Consider the following 25,576-nt stretch of genomic DNA (forward strand, 5'->3'; position numbering starts at 1 on the left):
ACAAAGGCCCAGGGAGGGCTGGTTGGGGGATGATGTGCTGGGGGAATAGCTTGTCTCCACTTCCTCCTGGGGACACAGAAGCTGGCAAATCCAGCCCTACCTAGGTCTGGGGGAAACCTGTCAGGGCCCATGGTTACTCTGACTTGTGATGCAAGGGACACATTAGGGGCTTGTGCAGAACCAATGAGTGGGTTCCAGAAGCCCAGTTCCTGGTGCCAGGAAACAGCCCAGACAGGCTCTGTGTGTGAACCACCGCCCTGATGATAAATATGCATTTAGGTAGAGAACAGGCTTGGGTGTGCTTATCACCTCAGGCCATTCCCAGAGTCTATATTTGGTAACATTTCCCCAAGAGGGAACTCACTGCAGTATTAAAAAAAAAAAAAAAAAAAGGAATTCTATACAATTTTTCAGCTTTGCAAAGCTGAAACAAAACCTCGGACTGTGGTTTTGTCGCCTGGTCCTCCTCTAAGTGCTGAGTTAGCACCCAGAAAGGGGCTGTGATCGCTCAGGCCATTCTTATCCCGAGGGTCTCCCCCAGGGGCCACGGAGAGAAACCACGTCACAAGGGAGGAGTGGCCCAATGCAGTTATTTTAGGAGCGGCAATTTCATTTTTTGGTGCTTTTCAAAATCCGTGATTAGATTACAGACAAGTGGCCTATTTGCTTTCCAAAGACGAGCTGGCTTGGACAGAGATACCAGCTGCCACTGGGGTTCCTCGTGGGAAACATCTTCCAGGACTTTATGCGCCAGTGATTTGAAAACATGGGTACGAAGGCCGTGGGCATCTCGCTTGGAAAGCAAATCTCCTCTGTTACAGATCTTGGGGCCAAAAAGGTGCTGAGGACACTGTGTGGACAATGAATCTGAAAGCACTCTGGGCCCTGGGATGATGGCAGACATTTTTCGGTTCAATGTGATTCCACTTAAATCAGTTGTATTTTTTTTGTTTTTTCTTAAGTTAAGCCAAAACAAAACAGAACCGCAAATTGAACACAGAGCAAAAGAATGGAAAAACCAAGAGCAAAATAAAACCGAAGGGCATACAGAATGGGAGGAAGGAGAGAAAGAGGATCCCCAGCATGGAGAGGAAACTCAAGCAACAGATCAAGTCTCCCAAAGGACACGTCGTAGCTTCCCACAGGACTCCCGGGCACGGTGAGCTCAGAAAGGCCCCAGGTCACTTCTTCACAAGGCCTTTTTTCTTCTTTTTGTTCTTTCTTTCTTTTTTTTTTTAAAGAGAAATAAGGCCCAGAGAAAACCACTGCATGGGGCTTTGGGTCTGTCCTCGCTCTGAGAGGGTGGCAGTGGGACACGGATGAGCACTAGTGGAAAAAATGATTTGAGGTGTGATCTCAGCCCACAAATGCTGAGTAAACACCCCACACACTTTCTGGTTTCTCTGAATTTCAATGAATTTGCTCCACTCAGGATGCCTTGTGGTGACAGGCTGGTTTCAAGGCCTGGGCTCAGGTTGTGACCCGTCGCAATCTGAACGTGGGGCTCTGAGTACAGGCTCACCTTGCTTCAAACAAGCGTGTCCAGGAACTTACGTACATAAGGACCCACGTGTCAGCTTAGCTGCTGACGAGGCAGTTTAGAAATGACTGATTCTCCAAGGGCACTTTTGTGCCACCTGGAGACAGAGCTCCAGAGCATTTCTTTCACGTTTTCTCCAGACTTCTCTGTGAGAATTCCCTCTTTGCTCAGGTCTGCATTTACACGCAGATACTCAAAAGGGCCAACAAACCTCTTTCCCTGATCCCTAATGGGGTTTCTGGTGATAAGAATGATCAAGTGTGTGGGAAAGTTGCTATCAAATATATTAGAAAACAAATAAACCAGCGAACGATGCCACACACACAAAACTGGTTCCTTCTTTAGGAAAAGAACCAACAATTTTATTAAAAGGGTTGGTTTTTCCCCTGAAAAACAGACTCTTCCTATTTTTTTTTTTAATAGGAAAAATAACCTCCTCTTACACTGTTCTTTCTACCTATTTATCTATCTACCTACCTACCTATTAAATTTTTTTATTTTTGGCTGTGTTGGGTCATCGTTACTGCGCGGGGGCTTTCTCTAGTTGTGGCGAGCAGGGTCCACTCTTCGTTGTGGTGTGCAGACTTCTCATTACTGCGTTGTCTCCTATTGCGGAGCGCGGGCTCTAGAGCGCAGGCTCAGTAGTTGTGGTGCACGGGCTTAACTGCTCCGCGGCATGTGGGATCTTCCCGGACCAGGGCTGGAACCCGTGTCCCCTGCATTGGCAGGCGGATTCTTAACCACTGCGCCACCAGGGAAGCCCCCTACCTACCTATTTTTAAACCAAGAACTGCTTCCTGAATGTTAGCTACAAATGTATGCATTCAAGAGGCAGAAAAAAACCAAGAACTCTGCCAAGTTCTCACGGGGGGAAAATTACCTAGCGAGGACACAGTTTATGGTCAGTGTATGGTCAACCCACAGCGGCCACCGCTGACCCTCTGGCCTTGCTCACCTGCTGGTGTTTCCGAGCTCTGAGGGCACAGGTTGGGGCCTGACCCAGGAAACGAGTGGAGGCTGGAGCGGGAAAGCCCAACGTCCAGGTTCCCGTGAGGGATGCTCGGCCTCCCCACGGTGCTGCCCCAAGTTGACACCAAGGCAGCGGGTCCCCTGAGTCCCTGGCCGGCACCCTCGGAAGCTGATCTGTGGCTCTAGGGCAGGGGCTCAGCTGACCCCTGGTGAGTGAGTGACAGTTTCCAATAAAAATGAGGATTGGATGTACTCAGGCCAGGGGAGGTGGGACTGAGAGACACGGGGAAGAAAAGGACAGTGCAGCACAGCAAGTTGGAGGGCAAAGCTCAGAGGAAGCAGCTTTTAAACACAAGAGAAGGCAAAGGCTCCTGCCTGGCAAGTGCAGCTGCCCAGCGGGAGGGCACAGGTGGGAAACCTTACGAGAAGCATCGCGGGAGGGTGGCAGTGACCACGGCCCACCCGCGGCCACTATTTGGAGCTCTAAACGCAAGAAGGGGAGATGATGGAGTCACATCTGCCAGTGCGCTTACAAGTGAAATGACTTGGCCTCTGGCTGGAACGTGATGGAATCTACCACTTAGCTTTGAGCAAGGCTGGGGGATAAAGGGAAAAGGAAAAGAAAAAAAGCAACTAGTTGACTTCTTTGTGGCTTTTTGCAAATTCTACTGCCCAACCCTTGTGGCCTAAACTGGGGGGGCCCTGTGGGGATGGGGCTGGAGAACCCCCCTAGCTCAGGGCCTGCACCGAGCCTGGTGCGGAGGACAGCGTTTCCAGGCTGCCCAGGGCTGCCTCGGAGGAGCTGACACAGGGGTGAAGGGCCGGGGGTTTGGTCCTCAGGCGGGATGAGGCCAGAAAGGGACTGGAGCTGAGCAAATGGCTCGGGTTGGTGGCCCGGGCTCCCCGTGCCTTCGCCTGGCGTCCTGGGAGCCTGCTGGTGTGGAAATGCAGCGTGCAGGGGCGTCGCGGGCCGAGGAGGCTACCGGAGGAGACCTGCCTGCAGTGACCGTGCCAGAGGTGCCGTGACAGCTGCCGATCGAAGCACTAAACCCAGTGGCCGCCGTGACTGTCGGCCTCCGACAGGCTGAACACTCGCCGGCGTCCTTTCCTGCCACTCCTGACTAGAGGGAAACACAGCGACAGATCATAGAAAGCCTTTAACAACGGGACGGAGAAGGTGACATGGAGAGGGGACACAGAGCAGCGATGGACGCGAAGCATCGACGAGAGCGTGAGGCAGGGGGGCCTGACCCAGCGGGTGCTGTTGATGCTGCCCCCATGCAGGTAGGACACCCCCATTCCGCCCCCCACGATGAGGCGGTGTTGGGACAGCTAAGAACCAGATCATCCGCTTGTGGGACTCAAAGACGGGTAAAGACGGCGGAGGTCAGTCCTGTCGGGAAGCAAATTCTTGGGGTCATCGGCGACACTTGGTCTCGGTGAGCACCCTCGGGGGCGGAGGAACAGAACTGCCTGTCGGTGAAGATGAAAACCCTGCATCCATGGGACAGTCTGAGGAGGGAAGGGTGTGTGGTTGGGGGATCGGAGCCAGAGCAGTTATAGGGAAACAAGCAGATTTCTGACCCCAACTGATGAGGCCGAGGGCTCTCAGTGGCAGCCACCGAAGCCACCAGTGTGGCTCTGGGAGAGCCTCCCGTGACCCCCTCCCTAGTCACCCCCTCCCCAGCCACGAGGTGACACTCTCCTGGCCACACTCTGGTGATCCGCACCTTTGAAACCAAGACTGAACCACGGCAGCAAGATCTGAGGGCAGATGCCAAGCGGCTGCAACAAAAACGTTAGGAGCATCTCCCTGGGGAGGAACCGCCACCTCTGAGACACAATCGGGATTACAGCAGAGCTTAAGATCAGTGCCACGGAGCACAGCAAGGCGAATGGACTGAACTGTAGGCTGAAAAATGGTTAAAATGGCACATTTGATGTTACGTGTATTTTACTGCAATAAAAAAAATTAACATCATGGATAAAACTGGGGAGAAAAGAGAACACGTTTGGCTTGGGGTTTTGTCCTTAAAAGTCCCACCTGACCATGGTGCCCGGGTTCAGTAACACGCAGGTCGGTCCTGGGCTGTCTGGTGCTCAGGTGGCCCAAATGGGATGGTGCTCTGGGGTGAAGGTCATACTTTCAGACAACCGTCTCAGGGAGCAGGTGAGGATGGGGGACGGAAGGCCCGTGTCAGGCTCCCAGCACAGGGGCCACCAGGAACCAAGCTCTTCCTTCTTTCTATAAACCCTTAGGGGAGAGTCAGAGTGGCCCCAGCTCAGAACTCCCTGGGTCTGAAAATGGATGCTGGAAAGAGCAGCCTGGCCTTTAGTCTGACTTTTTTTTGTGTGTGTGTGGTAGGCGGGCCTCTCACTGCTGTGGCCTCTCCCGTTGCGGAGCACAGGCTCCAGACGCGCAGGCTCAGTGGCCATGGCTCACGAGCCCAGCCGCTCCGCGGCATGTGGGATCTTCCCGGACCAGGGCACGAACCCGCGTCCCCTGCATCGGCAGGCAGACAACTCAACCACTGCGCCACCAGGGAAGCCTATGACTTCATTTTTTAACAAACAATCTTCTGTCATCCTCCTCAAAGTGGCTCACCCAGAACACCTGTGAAACGCAACAGATTGGAGATTGGAGGCAGAGTGGCTGTTTGAGGAACTTGGTGTAGGTCACGGAGCTCTTAGCTGAGGAGACGGCTTTCTTACTAGAATCCCACGCTGTGTGTGCGTGTGTGTGTGCGCGCACGCGTGTGTGTGTGCGCGTGTACAGGCATAACCCAGAAGATGTTTCTAAAGTATTCCTACTGATCCTACATTTGGTTCTAAAATTGGATCTATTTTCTCTTTCCCGCCATGTGTTTTCTGCAATTTTAGCTTCTCAAAACCATAAAATGTTTAAGGAAAGAAAAATGCCGATTCCAACCCCGTAATTTTCTCCCTGGGGAACAAGCCGAGGCCCACGAGGCTGGCTATGCCAGATGAGCAGGCAAGAGGTTCCTGGACTTTTCCACAGTGTGGGGCGCCCAGCCCTCCCCGGAAAGACTAGAGGATTTCAGGGCACTGTCTTGAAAGGACAATGGGAACAGGTGGGCTCATGCATCAGGTATTAAAACCAGACGGTAAACCCTGTTGGGCACAGCTTTAACAGGTAAATAATCGACAATGAAAATAAAATCCCCTTGCCCCCAACTCTTTCTGGTTGGTTCCTTTGGTTACCACAGAATTCAGTTTTGACCTTTTTGTCTGGGGTGTCTCTTGGCCCCGATCTGAGGGCCTGTACTTGCTGAGAAGCCACTCACAAGGGTCTACAATGTGCCTTTGGTGTATGAAGGAGAGTCAGAAGCAGCGCAGAGGGTGTCTCTGGGCGACTGGCAAAGTGGTGACGCCTCTAGGCGGTGTCCCTTCCCCCTTCTGGTGATGGTCCCTCTGCCTGCGCTGGGTCTGCAGCCGCCACTTGGGCCTCGGCCCTGATGGGCATAGGGGCTGTTTCTCAAACACAGACCGCCCCCTGGGTCTGTATGTGGAAGAGTGGAATTGATAGGTAAATCCCAGAAAGATAGGGAAAAGGAATCAACTTGTCACCAGGCAGTTTCCGGGCTGGGCCTTGGTGGATTGTGTGACACCCAAAGGCCACCTTCTTCAGGGAGCCCTGGCTCAGTCACCCCCTCATCCTCGGGCTTTCACCTCCAGTGACACCTTCTCTGGGAGTCTCTGGCCCCGCCCGCAGCCTCCAGTTCACAGCTTATAACTGGACACTTATCTGTGTGGTCCTCCCCTGCCAGCCTGTGCCTTCCATGCTTTGCTACCCTCTGTGCCCAGGACATGTGCATAGTAGCGGGTGGCGTGGGGTACCAAGGCCGAGGTAGTAAGAGGCAGAGAGAAGAGCCTCTTAGGTGGGGTGTCGGGGCTGGCAGGTGGAGGGCCACGCTCAGAGGGACCCTTCTGAGATCAGGCCTGGTGTCCACAAGGCCTGAGGCGCTCAGACTGGAGGCCCCATGGGAAGCTGAGGAAATCTGTATTAGGGATAAGCGTGGGCCTCTTTCAACCCCAGGCAGGGAACGCTAAGGTCCCCTGGGCTGGACAGAGGGCGGAGGCGGAAAACACAACCGAGCATCAGAACAGTTTCACACCCTCATCTGGGGGTGAACCCATCTGGGCTGGCAGAGGCGGCCGTCTGGGGTCCATTTTGCTGCTGATTTGGGGACCACTGGGCTTTCCCCCACCTGGAGCTGCATAGCCCTGCTTTCGCCGGCTGGGGCTGCACAGCCACCTGGGCCTCTGTGAATGGGCTGAGGCTCTTCATCTGGCTCTAGAGCAACCGTCGTGTGGGGAGGAGAGATGCGCGCCCTTCGTAGGCGGCCCCCAACCGCGATCGGAACCGGGGCCCAGGTCTCAGGGACGCCCCATGGAGGCACCTGGGACAGACTTAGGAACCGAAGCGATGCTCCGCTGGGCTGTCTCAGGAGGCGGAGTAGGGCTCTGGGTTGCCAAGGCTGGGTCCCTATCTGGGCCCCCCTGCTACCAGCTGCAGCGCATGGCCAAGCTGTGTGGCCTCTCTGAGCCCCCGTGTTTTCAACAGCACAGTGTGAGGCGGGAGGGCGGTAGGACGCAACAAGGGGGTGTCTGTAACGTATTTGTGAGCACCGTGCCTGACACGTGGGTTTTGGGAGCAGTGCCTACCGGGACGCCCCGTGGTGGGTGCACACCCAGAGGGCTGGGCGGGGCGGTGGGGGGGCAGGCCACATCAATGGCTGAGAGAGCGAGGGTTGCCCCTGGCTTTTACGGGTATCCCTGCGCGATTCCAGGTCTCGACCCAATGGAGCAGAGACATGGAAAACTGGGCCTGTCTCATGCCCTGGTAGATGGTATCTCTCAGGTGCTCTCCTGACCAAACCCTGACGTGCAAAGTGTGGCTTCAAGAGCAAAGAAGTCCCTGGAGTTTGCTAACTCCGGCTGCAAAGGGCCTGGTGGCTGCTCTCCACTCTAAGAACTTCCTGGACTCCGGGAAGCTCTGGAAACACAGGGTCAGGAATGCTTCTGATTCTGCACTGTGTGCTCCAAAACCACTTTGAGGACAAGTGGCTCCGTGGCTGGGCTGCAGCTGTTTGCCATCCAGGCTGGGTGGGCTGTGGAGGAGAGGCCCTGGCCCATCCTGCGGCCCCGGCTGGCCCTCCAAGGATGCTGCCTCTGGCAGGTGGTGGCCAGGCCCTGCGGTGGAAAGTCTGGTGGCTTCCAAATCAGACGCCTGAACACTGGGCCACCACCCTGGGCTGACGTCAACCAGGGAACGGGCAGAAGGGCACCTGTCCCAACAAAAACCTGCCTCTCTTCTTCCATCCAGCATGGCTCGGTAGGACACCAGGCAGATGCTGGAACCATCTGGGTAGACCTGCCCTACAGGGAACATGGAAACCCCACGTGGTGTTCTCTGGATGCACCCGGTGGCTGAAGGCCGGCCTGCAAGTTTGGCATTGAGAGGAAGTGACTGGTGGTCCTCCTGAGATCTGCCGCCCTAGCCCGTGGGCACCAATGCTCTCTCCTTCCAGGGATCAACAGCTGGCTCCTCAGTGGAGAGGGAAGCACCAGCCGCCCAACAGGACGGCCCTGCATCAGGAGGTGAGTTATTTCAGTGTCTACGGAGATTTGGACAGGCAGGCTGGGCCCCAGGCTTTTACTGTCAGGCAGCATAAAAAATGGGGCCTTGCACGCTTGCCTCCGCAGGCCTGCCAGGGACACACCAATCAGGAGCAGACACCCGGGGGCCTGACCATCACTTATCGACCTGACAGCCAGGCTAACAGCTCCTGCATTTCTGAGTTGAGAAGGCATGTCGTTGGCACCGAGCAGGGGATGGTGGGGGTAGAGACAGAGGGGCTGAGGGAGGCCAAGAACAAAGAAACTAGTATAAGGTGCAAGGTGAGCAAGGTGCAGAGCCCCAGGGCCCACAGTCAGGTGGACGGCTGCACACCCAGGCATGATTTTGATAATGTGGGTCTTTGCTGGCTTCAGTTTTAGGCAAAGAAGTGTATGGCTCATTGGTTCGCTTAGCTGTCGGCTGTGCCTCCTTAAAAATGAAAAAAGGCATACACGGCGGCACCAGGAAGAGACCTTTCACCCAAAATGCAATTGTAAGTATGTGTGTGTGTTTGGGTCCACACAACAGAGACACAGAACTCCGTGCACATGCAGGCAGGACGCGGGTACAAACGTGAGCACATAAACACACAACCCTGCACGCTGGTTCCCAGAGCCAGCATGAGACCAGGCTTCAGGGGGAGGCAGAGGGCTGATCTTGGCTTCTGAGAAAGCTTTGTCTGAATTTCCCAGCTACGAGCCTGGGAACAGCAGCAGCAGCTGCTTGGATACACAGCCAACCTTAAGTCGGGCTCAGAAATAGCTCAGACAGGGCAGTCATCTTCCCTGGGCTGGGGCAGGGAGGGGAGCAGGGGCCGAGTGGACGGGGGTCTATGGGAGGTGGCTTGAGGGTCACCTTGCTGCCGGGGCCCCATGAATGTCAGTCGGAGATGGAGGTAATGGATGCTTGTGGGAGGAGGAGGGAGGGGCTGCAGGCAAGAGGTGCCCTGAGCCACAGGCACAGAGACCAGGCGGGGTTAACCCTTTGCTGAGAAAAGTGGAAGCTGAAAACTCTGCAGAGAGGTGCGGGAGCCCAAGGGGATCTCTGTCTCTGGTGCCGAGTGGACGGTGGCCAGGGGCCCCCAATTTCCTGGCGCCGTGGTGGCTGCCGCCCTGGAGCACCGCTTTTGTCAAGACCCACCGATCCATCACTTAACAAGAGTTTGCACAGGTGTCTCTGAAATATCATGGGTGAGGGCTCTGGATGGGACCCTGCAGGAACAGCAAAGGACACTGAGGGTTCCCAAATGGGGGCGCAGACCAGAGTTATGGGGTGATCTCTCAAATCAGAGATGTCCGGGGCCCTCCAGAACCACGGGTCCCCCGCCGGGGTGCAAAGCGTCATGTGCTCTCAAGGCCCTGCTCCTCTGGCTGCATTTTGGGGCCGCGTTGCTCAGGAAATAAGCCGGCATCTGCACTCCCGGGATCTCAGGCACTGCGGCGAGGGGCTCACGTGCGAGGGGCTCACGGCAGCTCAAAGCACAGGGTGACCACGCACACATCTCACTCCAGGCTCCCTGCTCATGGGGTCTCTCCGTGCCACATCTACATTTGTGACAGTTACAGGAGGGCAGGATGTGACTCTAGCCCACCCTGACAGACTCTCAAAAGGACGGCAAGATGCACCCCCTCGTCACAGACAAGTGGACTGCACCAAACATTTAAAGAAGAAACTGGTGTGTTATGGAGGAGAAAAAAAAATTAGCAGAGACACGATTCTTTCGCCAGAGTTCAAACAATCACGTCTGGGAGACCCCTCCTCGTGACACCTAAGACTCCGGAGGTTATAATGGGGAGAATTTAGGCTCAGCTACCTGCCGCCGGGGAGGCCTTCCAGTGGGCCAGCCTGCAAAGGGAGTGATTCCTCCCCTGCGGGGAGCCAAGCCAGCCGCCCGCCGCCAACAGCCACGTCCCAGTGGATGCGAAACCCCGAGTGGCACTGTCCCCAGACACAGTGGTGAGGAGCAGCTGGGGGTCAGGGCTCTCAGGTGGAGGGGTCGCAGGGTTCCCTCAAGTCCCCCCATGGCACCGTGTCCGTGGCCAATACCTGCAGGGCTCTGGGCGGCCGAGGGGCTGGACAACGAGCGGGCGCCCCCCGAGTCGCAGTGAATGGCGCTCCCACTGCCGCTGGGGCTCCCGCTGGCAGACGGCGACGGCGAGGACAGGGAGGATGAGCTGTGCTGGTTCATGCACTGGGCCACGGCAAAGCCTGCAAGACAAGGCGGGGACGTGACCCGGCGGGAGGGACAGGCGGCCTGGCGGGAGGGGTGCCACCTCCCCGGGGACGGCGCGTGTGGCCCCCTGGGAAAGCTCCCACCGCGAAGGCTGGGCTGGGGGCCTCCGCGTGAGGGTGGCGCTAAGCGACACAAAGCGGGCTCCTTCGGAGTCTGGGTCTGCTCCCCGTTATCAGCTGAGCTCGCCGGGCCTGGGACTGACCTGGACACGCTGCGAAGCTGTTTCAAGGGAAAGGGTGCAGCCGCCATAGCCGGGGTGCGGGGGGCTTGGGGCGTGGCTGAGCCGTAAATTGGTGCTGATGCTGGCTCTGCACCGCGCCGGCTGCGCCCTTGACGGGGACACACAGCCTCGGGGCTCAGAGGCGTCCTGGTGAAGTTCACAGAGGGACTTGGGACATCCTCACGGCCGAACTTCGGGACCTTTGCTGACATACTCAAGTTCTGCCAGGGGCTCTTAACGCCGCACTGGATGGGAGGGGAGACCCTGAAAACGCTCCCTGCCAGAGAATCTGCTCTGCCCTGGCAGGTCTGGTGGCGAGTTTGGTGGGAAGAAGGAAAGATCTGGTGAAAAGCTAGCAATCACAGAGATTCACTTGGCCCTCAGAGCAACTCCAGGTTTGGAGACGGGGACCGCACATTTCTGGGGCCTGCAGCCTTTCCAGCCCGGGAAGAGCCCGGGGGAGTGGAGGAGCCTCACAATTTGGAGACCTGCATACCCAGGCAAACCCTGCTTCACCAGCAGAAGCACTAGGACGCGTGCCCAGTGTCGTTTCCCAGCTGCCGGTGGGCCGTGTGTCACCGGCCTCTCCCCACCCCGCTGCAGCAGGGGTACAGGGGGAGAACAAGGGGGGTACAAGCAGGCCCATCCAGCCTGCTCGGCGCTTGGCACGCGGTGGGAGCAGGCTGTTCTCTAAGATGGGAGGGGGCCCTTCTGACCGAGCCGCGCCGGAGCCCCTCCTCCGGTAGGCATGTGCCTTCCCAGACCGTGACTCCTGCCCTCGGTACAGCCTGCTTTTCTAAAGGGCCGCAGCTTCTGATTTCATCCGCAGAACACGGGAAAGCTCCCAAGGAACAAACTCCTCGTCGACGCTCGCAGGAGCCTGTGCAGACTGTGCTGGTTCCCCAGGAGCTGTGCTCTGTGCCCCAGCCTGTTTCTGCACCAAGTCAGGGCAGGGATGGGGGCAAGTCCTCCTCCCACCTGAGAGTGGGGACCCCAACCCTCCTGGCCAGTCACATCAAGCCTTGCCAGCCCAAGCACACTCAGCCCGGCCCCAAACCTCACGCTCTCCATCTGCACCGCCTGCACCTCACTCGGCCCAGAGCCCACTGACACTTCTTCCAGCAGGTTCTCCAGGCCTGACCACGCCTTTCTCAGAACTCAGGAAGGCAGCGGGGTGTCGAGCAGGGGTTGGAGAACTATGGCCCTCTGACTGTTTGTTAAATAAAGTTTTACTGGAACACAGCCATGCCCTTTGCTTACATTCTGCCTGCGGATGCTTTCAAGCTACAATGGCAGCACTGAGCCGTTGCAAGAGAGGCTGCACGGCCCACAAAGCCTGAAATATTGGCCCTCGATGGAAACAGTGTGCACAGCCTGGAAGAGGATGGGGGCACTGGCTCTGGCACCAGGAAAGCCTGGGCTCCATACTGATCCGTTCGCTTACCAGCTGCGGGGTCCTGGGCAAGTCTCCCCACTTCCCTGAGCCTCCTTCCCTCCACCCACTGGTGGGCAGGCCTGGGGGGGCGGCGCATGCAAGGGGACCCGATGCTCTGTCCCCACCTCAGGACTTAGGGGAACCCACACCCAGCCACCGTGGAGAAGCTCTTTTGTACTAATGTTTGTGTAAGATTATTTTTGTCTAAGGATCAAAAGCTGGGTCTATTTATACCCCCAGCCAGGCCATCCCGGGTTTCAGGCAATGTGACTGCATGCAGATGCGAGGCCTGGAGGGAGCACAGTGGGTAAATTCCCCGCACCCACTTACGGCGGAGAACAGCAAGATTACCGTGCTGTTGTTCTCAGGAAGAGGCATCATGTGATATACTGTGTGTGTGGTGGCAGGGCCTCTGATTAAGCACGGCAAACATCAAGGCGAATCCAAACACCAGTCAGGAAGATTCCCAGGGGGCAGGCAGCCACAGCCCCACAGAACCAGCTTAATAGCTGCTTACTTCTTAATCACTTCAAGTGGTAAACCCCCAAGTTTACAAGCTGTTTACTTGCCTTGAAAATGAATCACTCCTTAACAAATCAAAATGTCAGGACAGTTTTCCCTGAGCTGCTTATTTATCAGAACTGTGAACAGAGGGGCCGGAGAGTGTGGTAAGAGAGTTGAGACTAAGCCGACCCTGTTACATTCCCAACAAACGCCCCAGACAGAACGAAGGAATGACGTGGCAGTCACCAAGGTGGTCACCCACCCCTTCTCTTAAGACACACATCTTGGGACTTCCCTCGTGGTGCAGTGGTTAAGAATCTGCCTGCTAATGCAGGGCACATGGGTTCGATCCCTGGTCCAGGAAGACCCCACATGCCACAGAGCAACTAAGCCCATGTGCCACAACTACTGAGCCTGTGCTCTAGAGCCTGTGAGCCACAACTATTGAGCCCGTATGCCACAACTACTGAGCCCGTGTGCCTAGAGCCTGTGCTCCGAAACAAAGAGAAGCCACTACAATGAGAAGCCTGTGCACCGCAACGAAGAGTAGCCCCCACTCGCTGCAACTAGAGAAAAGCCCACACGCAGCAAGCGAAGACCCAATGCAGCACCCCCCCCCCAAAAAAAAGACACACATCTTCTCTCTCATGCACTTTAACGCCCTGGTTTATTACTGTAAGACATGTGGGGTGGAGTGCGTGGGGTAGCAGACGAGATGCTGAGACTGAGGTCAGGATACTCAAGTTCCTTCATTTGGAGAACGTATTAGGGGTCAAGCCGTAGGTTGACAAAAAATATGGTGCACCTTCTGTAGGTGCTAAGAGTTAGAGAGAAAAAAAAAATCACCAACCGCTGATACCACCCATTTGCGGGTCTAGCTGAGCAGAGGCAACTGAATGCATCTTTCCCTTGTCTGCTGCTACTAAAAATCCACCTCCCTTCTTTCCACGGCATGGGGACTCAGAAAGGCTCAGCGAAGCTTTTTGTTTGTTTGTTTTTTAGCTCGGTGCCCAGACTCCCCTTGCAATTTCATGGGGCTCCTCCTCAAATCGAGGTGACAACACTTTGAGAGCCAGTTTGACATGTCAGGGGTCAGGAGGGCTCTGCAGAGAACTCAAGACAAGCACCTGGCCCCCTGCTCTTCTCCCGGGGAGGCAGTTCTCGATGAAGTAGCTTTGGCGGGGGTGCCGAGGGGTTTTCTGGGCGTGAGTCAAACACACACACAGGCTGCCAAGTACTTGCAAACGCACAGATGCACCAGAGATCATGGGACAAGCGCACAGGCTAACAGGTCTCCCTGAGAGCTCCTCCAGCAGATAAAATTCTTGGCCGTCGCCGAGTATGTCTCAAGAACAGCCTGTGAGATGCGTATCAAAGGCCGTATGGGTTTTCACACCAGCCGGCTGATTTCCCATCTAGAACCTGACTGATGCTGCGGAAGGCGCCGTGGGTGGGTCCACAGATGTTCAAAGCACTGGTGTGTGTGACAGGGAGGTGGAGGCACTCGGAACATCCACCAATCAGGGAAAAGCCAAATCGAGTCTCCTACGCCGGGTTGACCAAATCCTCGGCCGCTGTTAGACATGCTGGCGTAAAAGCAGATGAAGTGGGGCTTCCCTGGTGGCGCAGTGGTTGGGAGTCCACCTGCCGATGCAGCGGACACGGGTTCGTGCCCCGGTCCGGGATGGTCCCACGTACCGCGGAGCGGCTGGGCCCGTGAGCCATGGCCACTGAGCCTGCGCGTCCGGAGCCTGTGCTCCACAACGGGAGAGGCCACCACAGTGAGAGGCCCGCGTGCCGCAAAAAAAAAAAAGCAGATGAAGTGCTGAGGGAAACGCTCAAGACACAGTAAATAAAAAAAGGTTAGAAAGAGCACGTCCCACCTGCTCCCACTGTTGTAAAAAAATAAAAGGTTAAAAAAAAAAACAAAAAAACCCACCAAAATCTAGGCTCTGCCTCCCTCCTTGTACAGGGAGCAGAGCAAATAGATTGGAGGGATTGAAGCAGAAGTCGCGGGAGAACCAGGTGGCTTGCTGTGGTGAGTTTGTTTAATTTTTTCATGCTTGTCTGAATTTTCCAGGACTCCTACCACAAATAGTATCTTGAACCAGAAAAAGAATGGAGGATGAAGGAAGGCACACGAGCCGCCTGGGAGCTGGTCAGGCTGAAGCTGCTGGGTCCCTAGCACAGCCCTGGGATCTGTTCTGGCCTCCAAAGCTCTCTCCCCTGGACCCACTAAGAACCTCCCCACAGCTGGGGCCAGACGCCAAGCTCCATAGCAGGCGGGCCAACGGTGAAATGCATCCCTCACTTTCCAGGAGCCCTGGGCTTCACAGGGTCAGGCTGGGGTCTTCCTGCTGCCCTCTGGCCCCATTCTGACAGTTATTCCGGGAAGGTGAACTCGTGAGTAACTCCCCGTTGTTTGTCAAGTACAAAAATACCACAAAAAGGTCAGCCTTCTATTTTAGGTCCGCTGGTAGAGGGAGCACCCGGCTAGGAGTCAGAACCCCAAGTTCGAATTGAAGCTCTGCCCAAACGGCCTTGTGACCTGGGACAAGCCCCCTCTTCTCCACGAGTCTTCACGTCTTTATGCGAAACACAGTACCGTGAGTGAGGGTCTCCTGGCTTAAATGGCCAGTAGTTTTCTTTTCACCTATAAATCTGAATTTGACTTGAACCCCACAGCCTTTTTGGGACGTAGGCAAAGGAGAAGACGCTGAAAAGTGCACCTCAAATATACGTTGGGCACACCATTGTCTTTGGGTGGAACACCCACGAAGCTTTCCCCAGGAGAAGCAGGATGCCATGGCAGGCAGGGCCCAGTGCCGGCCAACCGCAGCCCAGAGGCTCGCAGATGTGTCTGGCTTTGCTCACATCGTGTTTGTGCTTGTCTGCTTGTTTTAGGCACCGCCATTCACACACTGGGAGACTGTGCATACAAGTCTGGATTTCTGGCTTCTTTAAGAAAGATCTGGCATCGCTGGGCCCCATTCGCGTGTGGCAGCGACTGGAGGGAGGGGGTGAGCTGGCTCCTTCCCCTCCCCAACCTGACGCGCCTGGTGCTCGTCAGCATTTCAGTTATTAATCTCTTGCTCTGTATCCTTGGATTCTTGGTCAGATCCACAGGACTTAGGGACGTTCCAACCTCCAGCACCGTTTTGTCAGCTCCCTCCTCAAACCCTACCCTCACCCTGCCCCAATCAGTGGGGGTGAGGGGACTGCCGGTGGAGATGGGGCCGCCTGCCTCTAGCAGCTCAGACAGGTCTCATCTCAGACTGTGTGACAAGAACCACTTGCTCTTGGCCTCAGCTGGGCAGTTCCGTTGGTCTGGAATTCCCTCTTGCCTCTTTCCTGTCTTCACAGATCCCTTCCCTATCTTTTAAGGCTCACACAGGTCAGGGCCAGCTTGGGCAAGAGTTTCTGCAGCCAGTGGGGTTAACGGGTTCTTTCCCCTGTGCTCCCGAAGCCTGCCCTGTCCAGCCTTGGGGCCCCGTCAGCCCACGTAAGGCATACGCCAAAAGGGCATAAGAAACTTGACTGCAAAGATGCTTTGCTATTTTGGGAAACAACTGTCATTATTTTAACAGCTAGCACCTGGAATCCTCTGGGGTTCAGAGGGTTTTGGAAAGTGTTTCTGATATTGTGAGCTGTCTCCCAATACCCATTCTCCCCTCCATCTGCAATTACAGAATCTGACAGCTAGGCACGACCCTGTGGCGAAGCTGTGGCCAATGAGATAGAAGTGATATGTTTGATTTCTAGGAAGGCTTCTTAAAAGGAAGGAGGTATGCTTTCCTCCATTCTGCTTCCTGAAACGTTAATGTGATGGCTGGAACTCCAGCAGCTGTCATGGCCCACGAGGATGGATCACACATTAGGGACAGCAGAGCACTGAGCAGGAAGGATCTTGGGTCCCTGATGCCTCTGTGGAGCCCCTGACCACCTTCATACAGGCTTCCTCTCTCTGAGAGGGAAATAAAACTCTTTGGGGTTTTTCTCTATTATGTAGTTGAACCTAATCTTAGCTGACAATTGGGAAAAAGCTTTGTTAAGGCAGGGATGTGAGCTGAGCTCTGTAGGGACAGGGACTAACCAGCCCCCAGAGCTTCCAGTGTAGGGAAAGCTGCCCTGCACTTCCTGGGGGCAATCTGGGAGAGGTGGAGTGAGGAGAAAGAGGAGAAGGGGTAATTGAGATAGGGGAGGTGACCCCCGCGACCCCCCACATCTTTAGGAAATGCTCCTTCAACTCTTTCCTTGTGTGGTGCGAGTGGACTTTTTGGGGTGGATACAGTGAAGGAACTGTGTTTCCATCTGGGTTCACACCAGGCCACACAGAGACTACACGTGAAGGCCAAGACCTGGAAACAGCCGGAACCACGTGAGAGTAAAGGGTGGGAAGGCCCGCACGTGTGCATGCAAGGGAACTGGGGGTCTGAGCCAAAGGTTTCCTAAACCTCCAAGGAGCAGGGAGGCCTCAGCTGACCTCTTCGGTCTGTCCAGAGCTTGTGCTGCTTTGCACACTGTAACTATATGTAACAGGTACTGGTTACGCGACTGAAACGCAACTATTTCAGGTTAAAAACTGGAAAGTGTGAAAACTACCTGAGCAGGTAGGGGATTCCACAGGGACCTTTTAGAGAGCTGAAGGGGAAGGAACCCCACCGGCTTAGACTTCATCTTGGGGACTGTGACCGCTGAACGGCACCAACCTCACCCCACAGCCTTGCCCCTACAGACGCTCCTACAGACCTCCCGCTTCCAGGAAGGATTTGAGGTGACTGGTATTTTAAAACCCAAACCCAAATGCCATGGCTATTAAATAATGAAAATACTAAACGCTGAAAGCCACGAAAACACAAACTAAACAGTGAGAGTCCAACAATAAAGGTGGGTGGAAAGTGAAAAGTTGTACCAGAACAACTTCCAGGGAGGGGAAGCTGAGGTTACCACCTGGCTCTCGCTTCCCGGGAGCCAAGACCTCTAGAAACACTGTCCCGAGTGACCGAGCTCTTGTGACATCCCAGTTCATGTGCAAGATTCCTGTCCCATTACACCCTCCTGGGCAAGGTCCCTGAGGGCAGCTTCTCGGAAGATCCAGCTGCCTGGCTGGAGATGGGGCCTCGTTCTGGAAAGATAACAGCACATCACAGCACTTTGCCAACTTTTTTTCTCGACAGTGAAATTCTAGTTTATATGCAAGATGAAAACAGAACTGCCCTGGCTGTACGGTGCCTGATCGAGGGTGGGCTTCCCGTCCCCTGTCTTTTCTAGAACCTCTGCAGAAGCTACCTTTGAAAATCACAGACATGTCAGGGGGGAACCTCAAAGCCTCGAGCCTACAGGCTGCAAACTCGAGCACCAAGGGCTGGACGGCTAACACTGGTGAGAGAGGAGAGGCCAGGGGTGAAAGGCAGACAGTCCCCCCACTCGCCATCTGTTTCCCCTTGTTGGATTGCGACATGGGCACTGACAAACCGTTCTCTTCTATCAGGAAAATAAACATGATACATGGGACATTCAGCCTGTGTCAGGGAGATGATAGGGACTGGTGGAGACTGGAGAAAACTGGAAACTGCAGCTCTGCAGCCTCTCCTGACTGCTGCTACCTGAGAACGTGGCCATGGCTCCCTGTTCTTCAAGAGAAGCCGGATATCTGGATTTTGGTGTAAAACCTCCTGATTTTTTAAATTGCCGACAACTCGCTTCACCTCCCTTTTTTAAAAAAAGAAGCAGGCAGCCCCAGGCAAGTCAAACCAAGCATGTCTCCTGTCCACGTGGGCCTCTGCTCCAGGCTGAGACCGGGGCCATCACAGCCGAGGCCACCCTGCCCAGCTCCTGAAGTGTGTGCCTTCTGAGTCTGAAGGACATGACCCCAAGCCATTTAAGGCTCACATGGATGTGCTTCAAAGAAGTCCACTTTTCAAGAGACATCTTTTAGGGAAAAGATCTAAGATTTGGAGGGGAGGGCTGTCCACCCTGACAAAACTCGGGCCCTGCGTTTCAACAGTCTCGGCTGGAATGAGGACCGTGGGGGTGGGGGTGTACCCCGGGTCAGCCTTTCATTAGAAAATTCATCCCGTGGCTGTGGTTCAGGTTGTGAGGATGCAGTGTTCGTATTTTTCTCACCACTCCTCAATGCTGGGAAACAGTAAAAAAATCAATTGGCCTCGTGACCTCGCGCACAAAGCCGAAGACGGCAAGCGCAGCCGTGGTCTTATTTCTCCCCTCGCTGGCTCCTTCCTCGGCTCTGCCCTTTCACCTCCCAGCACAGCCTGCCTGGGCCCTGGGGCCAGAGAGGAGGTACTGGGCTGGGACTGAGTGTGGGACTCAGCCTGCAGCCCACAGGGTCTACAGGCGACACAGAGCTTTCTCGTCCACGTTTCTGACTTGAGAGGCTGGCTCTAGAGCCCATCCCTGCCCCCCGGTAAGATGACAGCGATGCCCAGCGATGGGGGCTGGAAGCCATGGAGTTGGGGGCCACACCAGAAAAGCCAAAGTACCCTCAAATGTTCAAAGAACATGGGGGGCGTGGAAGCAGGGTTCAGAGTCAAGTCCGACAGCGGCGCACCCACTAGGCCAGGCGAGGCCAGGTGCTCACGCAGGCCTCCTCTGAGGAATTCGCACAAAAATAAAGGAATTCACCAACATGGGTCAGGGTTCAGAATGGCAGAGACCCTGCAGCCTGGCGGGACCCTGGGGACCCCCTGCAGTCCCCTTACTCCCTGCTAGGACGAGCCCGTGGCTCTCACATGTAAAGCGGGGGTGACAACAGCTCACCTCACAGGGCCCACGAGGACTGAACAAGTTGCTATGGTCTAAGTGTTCAGTTGGCGTTAGCTCTTCTGACTACTTAGCTGGCATGTATGGTACCTGGAATTTGGGTCCAATGAGGCAAGAACTGGGGATTTTCATTTTTATGAGGGTCTCTACACATGGGGTATGTGACAGAAGAAACGGCTCAGCTCGCTAGAGAAAACAACACAACACAGAGCAGAATCGTTCCTCGTGTTAGCTGTTAGGAATGAAGGTTTTAGGAGTTAACAGAGACAGGGCTTTCTTTCTTTTATTTATTTTTGGCTACGTTGGGTCTTCGTCACTGCACGCGGGCTTCCTCTAACTTGCGGTGCGCGGGCTTCTCATTGCGGTGGCTTCTCTTGTTGCAGAGCACGGGCTCTAGGCACGTGGGCTTCAGTAGTTGTGGCTCGCAGGCTCTAGAGCTCAGGCTCAGTAGTTGTGGCACACAGTCTTAGTTGCTCCGCGGCATGTGGGATCTTCCCGGACTAGGGCTCAAACCCGTGTCCCCTGCGTTGGCAGGCGGATTCTTAACCACTGCGCCACCAGGGAAGTCCCAAGACAGGACTTTTCTAAAGGAACTTTAAATATCTGAGTTTAAAGGATTTATATGAAAACAGTATATGAGAAAATGGGGCTCCTGTTACTTTCACCTAGATTCTTAAAATCTCATCTGTTATGTTTGGGTTCAAGACACACAAGACTGTGTTCTGTTTGTTAGTATTTCTTCACTGGAGAGTTGAGTGCGTTGTGGAACCATATGAAATTGCCCCTATTTCAACCAGCATGACCAATAAAATCAGAAATTTCCTATGGTTCAACCTAATATGAATTCGTCCCTCTTAAAGACCTCCACTGGAGTGATTCCTGGAGGAAGGGGAGGGGAACACAGTCGGCTGGGTACTGTGTAGTCAAACAAGTGGCTTTCCCTAGCTCTCCCTTCTCAGTTGCCATTACAGCTGTGTGTGTGTGTGTGTGTGTCTGTGCTCACATGTGTGTGGCCCTTTCTCCAGCTCAGATTCATCTTTTCATTTCCAAAAGGCAGTGGCTTTAACAAAATGTTCGGCAATGATGTTGGGACTTAAGGAGAGGTGTGTGTCTTCTTGATGGAAGACGTCTGAAAAGGGGGCTTACAGGGGCTTGGAGAGGCTTCTCAGGTGGGTTCCTGTTTTCCCCTTGTGCTTTTCCTTTGTGCTTCCTTGCAAATGCTAAGCTAACGCGTTCGTTACAATCATCCCGGCTGTTCTTCATTTGTAGTTCTGACTTATTTTTTTTAATATTATTAATATTTCATCATAAAAGTATTGATTTCCTTTAACCAAGAGACTTTAAAGTTTGCTGCATCCTTAAGCATGATTTTATTATGTCTTGGGGCCAAATGTTTTTTGCCTCCCCCCAAAGGAATGCTTTTCCTTTTATGTAATGTGTGTCAAGCAGAAAAAAGGAATTGATTCACAGAATTCTGCATCATAGGCAACTTTTAAGGAACGTATCCAGAAGGGGGTACTTGGACAGACATTTCCTAAACATGACCACAGTGTCTCACTGTTAAGCCAGAAATAAGAACCAAAGCACAAAATTTACATTAAAATAGACAGCTCCAAGAGCAGCTAGTATAGGAAAATTAAAGACAACTCGAGACATGACCCCAAAGCTTAAAAACTCCTTTCGAGCACCTGAAGAGTCATAAAAACCTCAGTCTCCACACTTTCATCTCTCTTCCCGCCCTTCAGAAAGCCAGCAGAAAACAGGCAGAAATACTGCCGGTTTGGGGTTGCCTAGAGAAGGCTCCGTTTCCCTCTCTCTCTAAATCACCAGCATCAGATGCCAGTTGTAGAGTTAGGGAAAGGATGCTCGGCTTTACAGACCCGTCCAGGAAGTGTGTGGAGGGCAGTGACTGGCAAACCAAGTGAGGCGCTCCGCAATGTTTAAATATTGAGCATCGGGCTTCCCTGGTGGCGCAGTGCTTGAGAGTCCACCTGCCGACGCAGGGGACGCGGGTTCATGACCCGGTCCAGGAGGATCCCACATGCCGCGGAGCGGCTGGGCCCGTGAGCCATGGCCGCTGAGCCTGCACGTCCGGAGCCTGTGCTCCGCAATGGGAGAGGCCACAACAGTGAGAGGCCCGCGTACGGCAAAAAAAAAAAAAAAAAATTGAGCATCCTTTTTCCTCCCTCCACATTTATTATTAACTTGGACCCACATCACTGTGTACTTTGACTTCATTTCTTCCCAAGAATCTGAGACACAATGGACAATGAGTGGGGGTGGGGCTGAGATTTGGGTTTCTTTCTTTCATATCCTCCCTGGATATTCTTTACAGTCAGCCCCACGTCTTTAGAGCCATGAATTCCTGGAAACGTCTCAGCCTCTCAGTGACCCCTGGTGCCGGAACGCAGATGACTAGTGCCCCAAATATTGACAGACTGGACTCTCTTCCCCTTCCAAACAAGGGAGCAGTGTCAGAGGGAGGCTGCATGAAAGATGCTGTTGCCACCGGGCGAGCGAGGTCGCGGAAACGTCATTCAGACAGGTGCTCTATTGCTTGGGACGGACCGCGGTTCCCTCAGCTTGGCCCAGGTAGAAGCGATGCCTGTGATGCCACGTGAATGTCAGAGGTGTCCAGTTTAAAAAAAAACAAAACCTGTCTATGGCCACCAGAAGTCCTTTGCTCAGTGACGGGACAACCGGGACGGGGGCTGGCGGTGGCCCTGCTCTGACACACGAGCCACGTCGGATGTCAGCAGCCTGGCCAGCAGCAGAGCAAACTCGGCGCCTGGGCCTTGCGTCACTCATTGTGAGGATGAACATTTGGGACTGGAAACAGAAACCTCAAATCTTGCCAGAAAGCAAAGCAGCACCTTTTCTTGGGAACGAGCAAGGGGGGTTGGGGGTGGACCATCCATCATGCCCCTGCAGAAACCAGCCGCCTTCCTGTCAAAAGAAGATCCTCTGGATCTGCCAGTCGGAATAAGCCAGCTACAAGTGTTCCTTTTTCCTGGGCTTTTACCTGTTCGAGAGAAATTGTCCCAAATGACCGGCCTGCAGCTTCCAGTTTTTTTTTAAAAGACAGGACTACATTTGAGATCGATGTTTTCCCCAGAAACGCCGGCTAATTTTATCCTCCCTGCATCCCGCTCGCTGGCCTCTGCACTCAGCTGGCCCTCGTCTTGCTAAGTGAAGCGTCTGTCTTCAGACTCCCACCTCGCTGGTGGTACTCAAGCACCTGGCCCCGTCCTGCTGTGCATCAGGCATACAACCCCCCTGCCCCCAATTTCCTCCAAGAGTCCTCTGCTGCCTCGTTCCCTCAAGTCCCTGTGTATTAAACCCCAACTACCCGAGGGCTTCACCCGGCTCCAGCTCTCAAAAATCTACCCCAAGAAGCCTTCAGGTTGGCTGGCTTCGAACGGCTCACGAGCACCCCCTCCCCGGCCAGTCCCGCACCCCAAAGTGGCTGAGTGCTTGTTATCTGACTGCTGTTAGAGGGAGTGAGGTGATGTAGACCGCCAAGGGCCTTATGGACTGAACTGACCAGAGAACTTACTTCTCTCTCCTGGTCTCTCTTGGCAAGCTGTCCTGTGAGTGAAATTTCACTGACTGATTTCATGCCTGACGCCCAGGGAGCCCAGTATTTCTGAAACCTTTATTTGTATACGTGGTTGCAAGAGAATGTGCCCTAAACAGACATTCGGAGCTATGGTTTCCAGTCTGCTGTTAACCCGTGGACTCTCTCTCTTTTTGGCAGGAATAAGAAATAAGATAAAATCCTTGCTAGCAAGGACGCACGGGCCCATGCTGGAAGCACGTGCACACATGCTGTGGAAAGGATTTTGACCTGAAGTGCTGAGCAGGCTGGCAGCTCTGGAGAGCCCGGGGGATGAACATACGGGGTCCAGGTGTGGCCAGATGGGCATCCCGCACTCTGCTTTCTGGAAAGTAACCTAGCAAGGGGCTATCAAGAGCCTTAAACACGGGCATTCTCACTGATCCTAAGGAATGCTTTCCGAAGAAATCACTGGAAACCCGGACAAGGATTTCTGTGTAAGGATGTTCATCACAGGGTGGTCCATGACGCAACAGAAACAACGTAAGTAGCCAAATACGGGGCCTGGCTAAGTAAATATCTGCTAAACTCCAGACTTCTCAGGTTGAATTATGTGTCCTCCATATTCTTATGTTGATGTCCTAACCCCAACTACCTCAGAATGTGAGCTTATTTGGAAAGAAGGTCATTCCACAGATGTAATTAGTTGAGATTAGGGTGAGCCTTAATCCAATGTGAGTGGTGTCCTAAGGAAATGGGGGACATTTGGACACAGGCATGTGCAGGGAGAACACCACGTGAAAGCAGAGATCGGGCCGATGTGTGTAGCAGCCAAGGAACAACAAGATCGCCAGCAAACCACCAGAAGCCAGCAGAGAGGCCTGATTCCTCCTCATGGCCTTCAAAAGGAACCAACCCTGCTGATGCTTTGATCTCAGACTTCCACCCTTCAGAACTGCGAGACGATACATTTCTGTTGTTTTAAGCCACCCAGTTTGTGGTACTGTATTATAGCAGCTGTAAGAAATGAATACTCAGACCCAGACTATATGTAGCCATGAAAAATGAAGTATTAGGAAGAGGTATTTGACAGCACAGGGAAATGCTTCTGGCATGATAGCAACGTTGTTAAAAACAAAACCCTTACACAACAAGGAGTTACTGTAGAGCACAGGGAACTACATTCAATATCTCATAATAACCTATCATGGAAAAGAATCTGAAGCTGTATGCCTGAAACTAACACAATATTATAAATTAACTATAGTTAAATTTTAAAAAAGGAACCCTCTGTTGTATAGGGAATAGCAGGTGTGTGGGGACAGGGAGAAGGGAAAAACAAACAAACAAAACAAAAAACACCCCACGACCCAGCAGTTCTGATCTTAGGCTGCACACGCGTCCAAGGGCACCCACAGCAACACTGTCTGGGGTGGCAAAAACCAGGAAACACCTAAAACGCCCAGCCAAAGGAATACGTGGATCCACACTGTGGAATATTACACAACCCTGAAAAGGAATGCGTGCCATCTATACACATTAACACAGGAATATCTGTGATTCACAGTGGTGTCTGAAAAGCAAGCTGCAGAAGGGTATGCAGAACGATGATTCTGTTTAGGTTAAAAAAAAAAAAAAAAGAGCAGCCCAAATCATAAGACAACCACAGATCCATAAGCCCTTACCCTAAACCTTTAAGGCTGGATGTGTTCTAGACTTTAGACCCTCAGCTGGGTCTTAGGCAGCTAAAAACCAAACCTATTAAATTTCTGCATGAAAAAGCCAAGTCAATTCACAATAAATGGTATCTGCAAGTCTTTTTTTTTTTTTTTAAAGTATTTATTTATTTTTCAGCTGCTTTGGGTCTTAGTTGCGGCACGGGGGATCTTTCACTGTGGCACTCGGGCTTCTCTCTAGCCGTGGTTTGCAGGCTTAGTTGCCCCACAGCATTGGGATCTTAGTTCCCTAAGCAGGGATCGAACCGGCATCCCCTGCATTGCAAGACTGATTCTTAACCACTGGACTACCAGGGAAGTCCCTGCAAGTCTTATACATAGCCTATAAATAGTTCAGGGCAGGTTTTGCCACCAAGTGAGTTATAAAAACTCTTTTGGTGCTCAGTGCTGTGTGGATTTCAGAACTGCAGAGAAGGGCTGAGGCCCTGCACTGCCCACTGGCTATGGGTGCACATATGGATGCAACTGCACAGAGAAGTTTCTGGAAGGAGATGAGCCAAACCGTGGACGTCCAGGGAGTGGGGGGAATGCGGAGGAGTAGTCAAAGCGGACTTAGGTCCCATTTGTAACATTTTATTTATTTTTTTAATAAAGAGTCAACTCATGCATTTCTTGGGTAATTAAAGATTAGGGAAAAAAGAGAAAGAGAATAAAAAAACAGAGAAAACACAGATAAGAAGTAAACTGAAATACTAGTGATGGTTTTTTCTGGGGTGGAGGGACCATGGTGATTTCTTCTTCTTGTAGCCTTACAGTTTCCACTGACAATTTTCTACATGCATGCGTTAATGCCACAAATGCATACAAGGGGCCTGCAGCAACAGCTGACACATGACTGGTTCCACCCATTCCTGTCATTGCCAGCTCATCCCCAGGGCCCTGGTGACCTTACAGGGCTGAGTCCCACTCTCCCTGACTCACTGCCACCACCACCCCCTTTCGCTCGTGCTCCGCTGGGCTGC

General features: G+C 53.6%; 1 protein-coding gene across 3 annotated transcripts in view; it reads right to left on the bottom strand.

Moving 5' to 3' along the window:
• Positions 1–25,576, bottom strand: part of CLEC16A (C-type lectin domain containing 16A) — a 208,797-nt gene that overhangs the window by 3,635 nt on the left and 179,586 nt on the right. For 2 of the 3 annotated variants that reach the window (XM_024744276.1, XM_024744277.1), the window contains exon 22: positions 10,197–10,358. The exons of the other annotated variant lie outside the window; for it this stretch is intronic. In XM_024744276.1, coding sequence (XP_024600044.1) covers positions 10,197–10,358 — 162 coding nt within the window. The remainder of the gene's footprint in view (positions 1–10,196; positions 10,359–25,576) is intronic. 3 annotated transcript variants of the gene reach the window in all.

The sequence above is a fragment of the Neophocaena asiaeorientalis genome, unplaced genomic scaffold, assembly GCF_003031525.2.
Source record: "Neophocaena asiaeorientalis asiaeorientalis breed wild unplaced genomic scaffold, Neophocaena_asiaeorientalis_V1.1 scaffold91, whole genome shotgun sequence".
NCBI lineage: Eukaryota > Metazoa > Chordata > Mammalia > Artiodactyla > Phocoenidae > Neophocaena > Neophocaena asiaeorientalis.